The sequence below is a fragment of the Benincasa hispida genome, chromosome 3, assembly GCF_009727055.1.
Source record: "Benincasa hispida cultivar B227 chromosome 3, ASM972705v1, whole genome shotgun sequence".
Lineage (NCBI taxonomy): Eukaryota > Viridiplantae > Streptophyta > Magnoliopsida > Cucurbitales > Cucurbitaceae > Benincasa > Benincasa hispida.
Genome location: NC_052351.1, coordinates 48,209,731 through 48,218,455, shown reverse-complemented (window position 1 = coordinate 48,218,455; position 8,725 = coordinate 48,209,731). Strand labels below are relative to the sequence as shown.

Sequence of the window (8,725 nt, the reverse complement as noted above, 5' to 3'; positions counted from 1 at the left end):
AGATTGTGGAGAGTTTGAAAACTTAAAATTAGGAATAAGTTCTCCTTTCTTCTTGATCATTGATCAATTTTCCAGGTCAAATTTGTTTAGTTTTCTTGAGGTTGTTATCATTTTGAGGGTTATTCTTATTATCATTAGGGGGTTCACCTAGAATAAAGGGAGGTTCTCGTAATTCCCTTTATTCCAATTCTTTTATTTTATTTATAATATGTTGGTGGAGGTATTAAATCTCTAACTTCATTATTTAGAGAAAAGAAAAAAAAAATCTTAACAGTACAAAATTTTCATGTTAGCATTCGTTCACTTTTTTCTAGTTTGAAGTCAAAGGTAAACTCTATTAATATCACCTAAATTATTAAAATCGAATTGCCAAAAAAAATAAGTAGATAAAATAAATAAAAATAAAATGTAAAGGGGAACTTATGATATATTTGGAAGTAACACAATTTAAAAGTATTCATAATCTTCATTTTTTAGTTTTTAAAAAATAATATATAGATATATATAGATATATATATTTGAAGGAAAATTATCAAAAATAATATCAAATTTTTCAAAATTAGTACACTGTTTAAGAACTCCCTAACTAGTTTTTTCCCTAACTAGTTTTTCTCTGTCCATCTCGGTTGAGATTGACCATCAAAATTTAATTTAAAAAAATTAACTTGTTTTGTGCTTCTCAATAAAATATCAGAGAATATTAACTCCGACATTCCACTATTTTTTCAAACTTTTCTAAATCTTATACCAAATCTTATATCTTTTCAAATTTTCTTCAAATTCAATAATTTTTACCAAATCTTATATAAAGGTTTATATAATTTTTTAAACCTTTATCCTAATTTTTTTTTCACAATTATATGAATTTTCAAATTTTCAAGTACACTATATTTTTAAATGTAGTAAAATATCAAATTTTACAAATAAAAAATTAAGATTTGAAAAAATATAAAGAATCTCAATATTAATTCACCCAAGATTTTTTCGAGAATGTCCAAATATATAGAATCTCGACCAAAATTCTTTATTATCTCTCAAATCTTACTCAATTTTTGGCAGAATTTAATCTCTGAGGTGAAATTTTTAGGTAAATCTCGAGAAAGATGGATCGAGAAAAACTATTGTAACAAATTTTCAAAAAAAAGTGCTAGTTTTGAAAGATGAAAACTTGAGAAAACTATTTCTAACAATTTCTCATATTTGAAACCATTAGGGTTAATAAATTGTGCTTACCATATTGCACTGAAAGCTGAATTTGTTCATAAGCAAAACTTTTGGCTCGAAAGTTATTTATATATTTAGACCTTCTCGATATATTTTTCCAAATCTTGGTGAGATTTTGACTGTTCAGGTATATTTAATAATGCCCATATTATTGTTTCTATTTATTTCTTAAAGTTATATTTATTTATTAATCTTTTTCTATTTTATAAAATATATTTTTTGTTTTCGAAATAGGTCTAAGATTTATAAACAAAATTCAAACGAACAAAACGTTTGAACGCTGTAATAAGCATATATCAAAAAATAGGTACCGGTACCTCCCACTTAATACTCAAAAAATTAAATTTCAATTTTTTATCAATTTCCTATTCTGAAAAACATATTCATAAAAATCATCAACAAGAAAACTATCAAACTTCCAAAAAAATATTTTGCAAATTTATTTAAATTTCGAAAAGAAAAACATGTTCAAGAAAACTCACTTGAAAATTTTCTAAGTATAAATTTGAAAACATTTCAACACAAAAAGAAACAAAATTAAAAAGAAAATAAATAATAATAATAATAATAATAATATGTTTTTTTGGAATGGAATGAAAAAACTAAGAAATGAATAGTTGTCGAGACCAACCACTTGGTTTTTAAAAAATATTTTTGGGAGCTTTCATCTTTCGCAAAGAGATTTAAAATCATAGCTAAATTTTAAAAAATAAAAATACTTTGGTTAGATTCCACAACTTGATTAGAATTTTGAAAACTCACAAATGGTTAAGCAGGAAATTTTAATTGGCAAATCAGAACTAAAAACAAATATATCATTGATGTCTGTAACTCAATACTAAAAAGTGGTACGCACATGAGAATATAGTAGTCAGGTTAAGGAAAATTTCTAGTAATCAAGTAGTACCTACTACTCATCTATAGTTTGACACATCATCAAATGATATATTATTATTATTCATTTATTTTATAGACACCACATAATTCTTAAATTCTACTTTTGTGGCACGAAAGGAATACCCCAATATTTACAACATAATTCTTAAATTCTACAGGAAGGAATACCCTAATACCAAAATTTACACCAAGCTATAATACTAAACATGAAAGTGGAATATCTTAGTCATCGTCGAATATTCATAGCCAAACACAAACGTTTCCATATGAAAGTGGCATATCTTAGTCAAACATCGAATATTCATAGCCAAACACAAACGTTTGCATCAAAGCTTAAGATGTGGACCCATGGTTTTACCCTTATTCAAGACCCATATATGACAATATTGTTAACTTGTGAATTGTGATCATTTTACCAGTCCTACTTACAAGTCAATTAAAAACTATGGAGCAAATAACTTAACACAAAAGATGGGTCCGGAGAGAAAGGAAGCCACAAAATACATCAATAGGCCTTCAGACATAATATCAACAAAAAAGCATATTATTACAAAATGGTCTCCTATAAGCTTTTCCGAGAAGTTAATAACACAAAAGATAAGGCTAAGGATATGGTACCTCATACTCTAAGAAGATGCCTCCACCGGTCCTGTGTTATAATGAATTAGAAGATTGTTGTTGCACTTCTTGTCCTTGTTGTTCTGCTTGTAATGGCTGTCTCTGTTGCAGTTCGCCTTGCCAGGTCCAGACAATGTCCTTCAGAGCGGGTCTAATATCGTCTTTCATTATCTTGCGATATTCCAAAGTATCTCCGTTTGATTTCTTCATTTCCACAATATGGAATGATGGGGTAACCTCAAAAATCTCTGCATCGATACATACGGCTCCTTTTCGACCTTCTTTACACCCTTCAATCTTCAGTAGGCCCCTGTCCTTCTTCTTGATTTTCAATTTTAGACACTTCGCAACGTCTTGCAGTTTTGAGATTATCGTGGAAGCAGGCTTGTTCGATGTGAATCTCACTTCTTTCTTTAGATCAGTCTCCTCGAACAATCCAGACAAATCGAAACCCGATGACAAGGAGATTATGTCAAAAGCATTCAAATTCAATGGCTTTTCCATTTCTTGCTTCGACTCTCTAATGGAGTCTCTGTTCTCAGCTGTAGACACAAAATCTGCATCAACGTCTGAAGGAGCCACTTCTTTCACTTCCTCTGCTGCATTAAACTGTGGTTTTACACTGAACTCCCTCCTTAACCAAGAACTTCCCATGATTTTGGCAATAGATATCCTGGTATTTGGGTTGGGATCCAAAATCTTTGACAATAGCTTGCGCACCTCTGGTGCAAACCAGTTGGGAAATTTAAATTCTCCTTTTCCAATCTTCTTATACATCTCCATAAGATTAGGATCATGGAATGGGAGATAACCGGCCAATAGAACGAATAAAATCACTCCACACGACCAAATATCAGCTTTGCATCCATCATAACCTCTCCTGTTAATGACTTCTGGAGCTACATAAGCAGGTGTTCCACACGTTGTATGGAGCAATCCATCTTGCCGTTTAGATTCAGCAAGAGCACTCAACCCAAAATCAGAAACCTTCAGATTACCATGTTCATCCAATAGTAAATTTTCTGGTTTCAAATCTCGATGGCATACCCCCCTACTGTGGCAATAATCAACAGCACTGATCAGCTGCCAAAAATATTTCCGTGCAACAGCTTCTTTAAGCTTTCCTTTGGATACCTTATTGAATAGTTCACCGCCTTTGACATATTCCATGACGAAGTAAATTTTAGTTTTACTTGCCATAACCTCATAAAGCTCAACAACGTTGGGGTGCTTAACTAATCTCATAACAGAGATCTCCCTCTTGATTTGATCAATCATTCCAACCTTCAAGATCTTCTCTTTGTCAATCACTTTAATAGCCACACTCATGCCAGTTTTAATGTCTCTAGCATAGTAAACCTTGGCAAAGGTCCCCTGCCCCAGCAGCCTTCCTAATTCATAACGTTCCATCAAGATAGCTCCTTTGTTCTCCATGACAAATGTACTTCACTAAGACAAAATAGTAACAGCGACTACCACTGGACAAAATAATCAGTCAACTAATATTTAAACATAAAACTCAACCATCTTCACTATAACTGTGCTTGAATACAAGTTCTCTTGCATTGCAAGATGCAGAGAGCATTTGGCATCCCAATCTGTATGGTTGACGAATTAAATACCCAATTTCATGAAGCACGTAAGAGGGCATCCACGATGGGTGAGTAACCTCATCATCAACCTCAGAGAAGAAAACCCCGACTTGAATACACATGTTTCAGCATTCCCAGGTGCCTTTAATCAAACTGCAGAATACAAGGCGAGTCAGAAAGAATTCCCCTTTATAGCTAAAATTAAAATTAAAATCACATACGCTAAATCTAATAAAACTTCTATGGATTATATTAAAATACCTAGTTGACATGGATTTGTATAACAATAACTGATTAAAAAGTCCAAGATAATCACGTATATAACATGGAATAAGAATGTACGAGTCATCCATTCCATAACATACAGTCACTACCCAAAAAGAAGAAGAAGAAGATAGCAGCTTCTCTCAATAATTGTCAGATAAAACATAAAAGTTCTTTATTCTAACTGACTAAAGTCACTCACCAAAATCGTGGCCTGAAACACAAACCAAACAGCGAAGCCAACAAGTAATTGCAACACGATCCAGCACAAAATTTAGTGACATAGATGCAAGCAGAGGAAAATATTAACCTAGAAATATCTTGCCATGCTAGAATAGGGTTGCACATTCCCATATTTCCAATCAATGATGGAAAATATAAGACAGATTAGAAAAATAATAATAATTCTGAAGCCAAATTAACACGTACTTAGTGATATGCACAAATCGAGACAGATAATAGATGAAGAAAAATTCATATCCGCTCATTCTCGGAATCAAACAGACAAGCGGCAAACATTAAAATTTGGTAACAGAAAAGAGTAAAAACATATAAGACAAGAAAAGAACAAGGAATAAACGAAATGACGATTCATAACTTCATCATCACACACCACTAATCCGAGATCAACATCTAATAACAAAATTGATAGAGAGAACCGACAACAGAATAATAAAAAATTATAAATAAATAAAATAAAATAAAAACTAATATCCTCTCATCCTCCGAAACCAAACAGAATCGAACATAAACAAGAAATAGAAGCAGAAATCAGAGTTCAATGCCTTGAAACTAAACTAAAAATGAGAAAATCTCACCTAAATTGTGTAATTACAGAGTATATACAAACTAAACAAGAATTTCAATGGCTTACCGAGAAACCGAAAAGGAATTGAGAAGAAATTGATGGAAAAATGATGAAATTAGCTGCAAATCAGCAAGCAGATTGAGAATGTACGCGAAGCTTCAGGGAAATTTAGAAACCCAAACCCTAAACGCAAATGCAAATACAAGCTTCGATTTGGTCGCCCGCTTACTCCATTTTAAATACTGTGGTCCTCTGAAAGATACCATAACCGTCTCATATCTTTTTCGAATTTACCAAAAGGCCCTCCAACTTTCATCAAAGTACAGATTCTGCCATCTCATTCATTCATCATTTGAATTGTGTGGCGGTGATTACCTTTAAGCTTTAACTTTAAACCTTTATTATTTATATGATATGATATGCTTTTTAGTTTTTTTTTTTTTTTCCCAACAGTATGTAGTTGTGGTTGTGTTCTCTTTTTCTTTTTTTTTTTTAAAAGAAAAAACAAAAGAAAAACAATATGTAGTTTTAACTCGAGATCTGACTTTATAATTTATGACGCGTTTAAGTCAATATGATGAATAAATTGATACAAATTAGATTTTTTTTAGTTTAAAATATGTGGTTAGAATCTACTTTTCTATTCAATTGAGTTATGTTTGGTAGATTAAAAAGTTTTGTTTTAGATCAACAAAATTTAACATATAAATTGATTTTTTTACAAAAATATAAAAATTGAATTAGATATTTTGAGAAAAAAAAAACTATGGATGGTAAATATCAAAATGGAAGCTTATGATATATAACAAAAAATTGACAACTTAGGATGTTTGACTTACCCGCATGAATTAGATTGAGTTACTTATTTTTACTAACTCGTTCCAATTCTCTCTCTCCAATGTTTTCAGAGACTTCACCCATCGGTCATTGTCGTTTATCTCCAACATACTCTAAAGACCAACTCGATCGATTATATACTAAAAAAGAAAAAAAAACGTGAATGGTGAAAGTGTTTTTAAATACAAAATTGAAATTATTAATTTATAGTATTTAATATTCGTCTTATTATAATAATTTCATATTGGAGGATTGTTTGAGGATGAGTTCTTAATAGTCCTACCACAGTTTAAAAGAAGTATTGATTTTATCCACCTAGTTGGACCGATTAGCTTTACTATCTTAATGAATAATATTTTTTTATGCATGAAATCAACTCATTGTTGGCCGTGTTTATATATTTTTTTGTGAACATGTAAATATACATCTAATAGTAATCCTATTTGTTGTGCATATTCAGCTCATACGTTTCATAAAACCGTTAAAGTATGTTGTAAGGTTGTCAATTATATAAACAATAGTATTTTGCTTACAATAATTACAATAGTTACATGTAGATAACTGAAAAATATAGTTTTATTTATTGTGTCTACATCTCAAATGAGTGTTAAGAATTGGAAAAAGTAGAACGGTGAAATAAAAAGTTAAGTAAAAAAAACAAAAAACAAGGAAAAAAAAAGAAAATAATAATAATAATAACAAAAACAACAAAAATAACAAATAAAAAATGAACGCTTTTTTAGGTTAAAAAAATGCACCAAATATTCATAACTCAACACAACTCAAACTATACCCAAACACGAACTTTCTAAACAAATTCAACTCAATTTTGTATTCTAAACACAGATAATTATTACTAACTCAATTCAATCTACTTGTACGCATCAAACACACCCTTAAACATATTTCAGTTAGTCAAAAACATTTAAATATACTTGCTAATGTTTGATTCGAATTCGAAGTGACTCAAATGTGGAGGGTCCACGTGTACTTGAAAAAATAGGATTTCAATATCGATGTGGTGCTTGTCCCTGATATCTAAATTGGCACCGAGCAAGAATGGTGTGGAGCTTGGGGTATTTCCTTGTTTATACCCTTAAGGCCTCCAATACTACCCCGGTGTCCACGGGCTCTATTGTGTTAGTGGACACAATGTTGAGGTCAGACATCCAACCTGGATTATAGCTTAAGGTTATTACCTCTTTTGAGGGGTCAATTGTCCCTCACTTCAATTATCAAAGTTTTGGGAGCCATCCTTTTTCCTCGTGAGTTGCAACTTTAATTGGCTTTAGGCTTAACTCTAACCCATGGCAATAATGTTAGATCTTTTATTTTATTGTATATGAACTAAAATTTTAATTCTATTTAGAAAAAAGTTACAATCAAGTTGTAGTTTTCAAATGTTCTTATGAAAGATGGTTATCAAATTGGATTATATAACCATAATAATTTTATTTAGTATTCAATGTACATGTACGAAAAATGAATGAAAAGAACACCATAATTACATATTATTGTCGTCTATAGATTAAAAAAAGAACACTATATATTATAATTAAAATTTACCGTTGCCGTTAACAAATATCCGAAGTTACTCACTATTCAAATATAATGAGAAATTATTTACTCACTTTTCTCAAGCTTTTTTTTAGAAAAAGAGGGATAGGAAGAGTCCACAAAGGATAAACAAAATCCAAAATAGCTTCAAAGAAAGAGAAGAATAATAAAAAAATACACAAGCATAAACCTTACTTGAAACACAAACATCACATACAGTATTTTGTAAGATTTACACTAAATTTAATAATAAAATTTATGTTTTATTTGATAATCATTTTACTTTTTGCCTCTTTTTTAAAAAGTATACTTGTTTTCTCAAAAAATTTTGGTAAGATTTTTCACAATGTTTCAAAATACATTTGAGTTCTTAGTCAAATTTAAAAAACAAAGTCAAGTTTTAAAAACCTTTGTTTTTCAAATATAGCCATGACTTTTTAAAACTTTTTTTTAAATGTAGATCATAAAACTAAAAAGAAGTAAAAAAAAAAATAGAAGTAATTGTTGAGAATCCCACATTGGAAAAATCAAGGGGACTCACACTCTTTATAAGATAGATGAGTTACTTCTCTTATTATCAATTAGTTTTGAGATGGAATCCTAGACTATTAAACTTTAATATTTAAAGATTTTAATGATCAAATTAAAAAGATAAATATCATTTTGTCCCTCATAATTGTTTTTAATTTTGTCTATACGTAACGCTAGTTTTCATACCTAACTTCAATTTTGAACCTTAAAATTTAGTTTTTCATTTTATTTGTCTCAATGTTTTTGGTGAGTTTCAACTATCACCTTTATAGTATTGTTTTTTTTAAAGTTAAAATTTTGAAATTAAAAAAAAAAAAAAAAAGAAATTTTTGTTGGAAAAAATTTTCCTGTATTTTTTTTTACCATAAATTTTTCGTAAGAATTGAAAAATTCAGAA

The 8,725-nt window shown here is 30.0% G+C and overlaps 1 protein-coding gene across 1 annotated transcript; it reads right to left on the bottom strand.

Annotated features, from left to right (window-relative positions):
• Positions 1-2,380: 2,380 nt before the first annotated feature.
• LOC120073305 (CBL-interacting protein kinase 2-like) lies at positions 2,381-5,627 on the bottom strand. Its single transcript, XM_039026059.1, has 2 exons — positions 5,470-5,627; positions 2,381-4,484 (listed from the first exon to the last, which is right to left on the bottom strand). Exon 2 carries the CDS (start codon positions 4,171-4,173, stop codon positions 2,776-2,778), a length of 1,398 nt encoding a protein of 465 aa, XP_038881987.1. The 5' UTR covers positions 4,174-4,484; positions 5,470-5,627; the 3' UTR covers positions 2,381-2,775.
• Positions 5,628-8,725: the final 3,098 nt, after the last annotated feature.

What these genes read in the sequence shown, in the direction of transcription:
- LOC120073305 (XM_039026059.1), bottom strand. Translation starts at nt 4,173, where the DNA reads ATGGAGAACAAAGGAGCTATCTTGATGGAACGTTATGAATTAGGAAGG.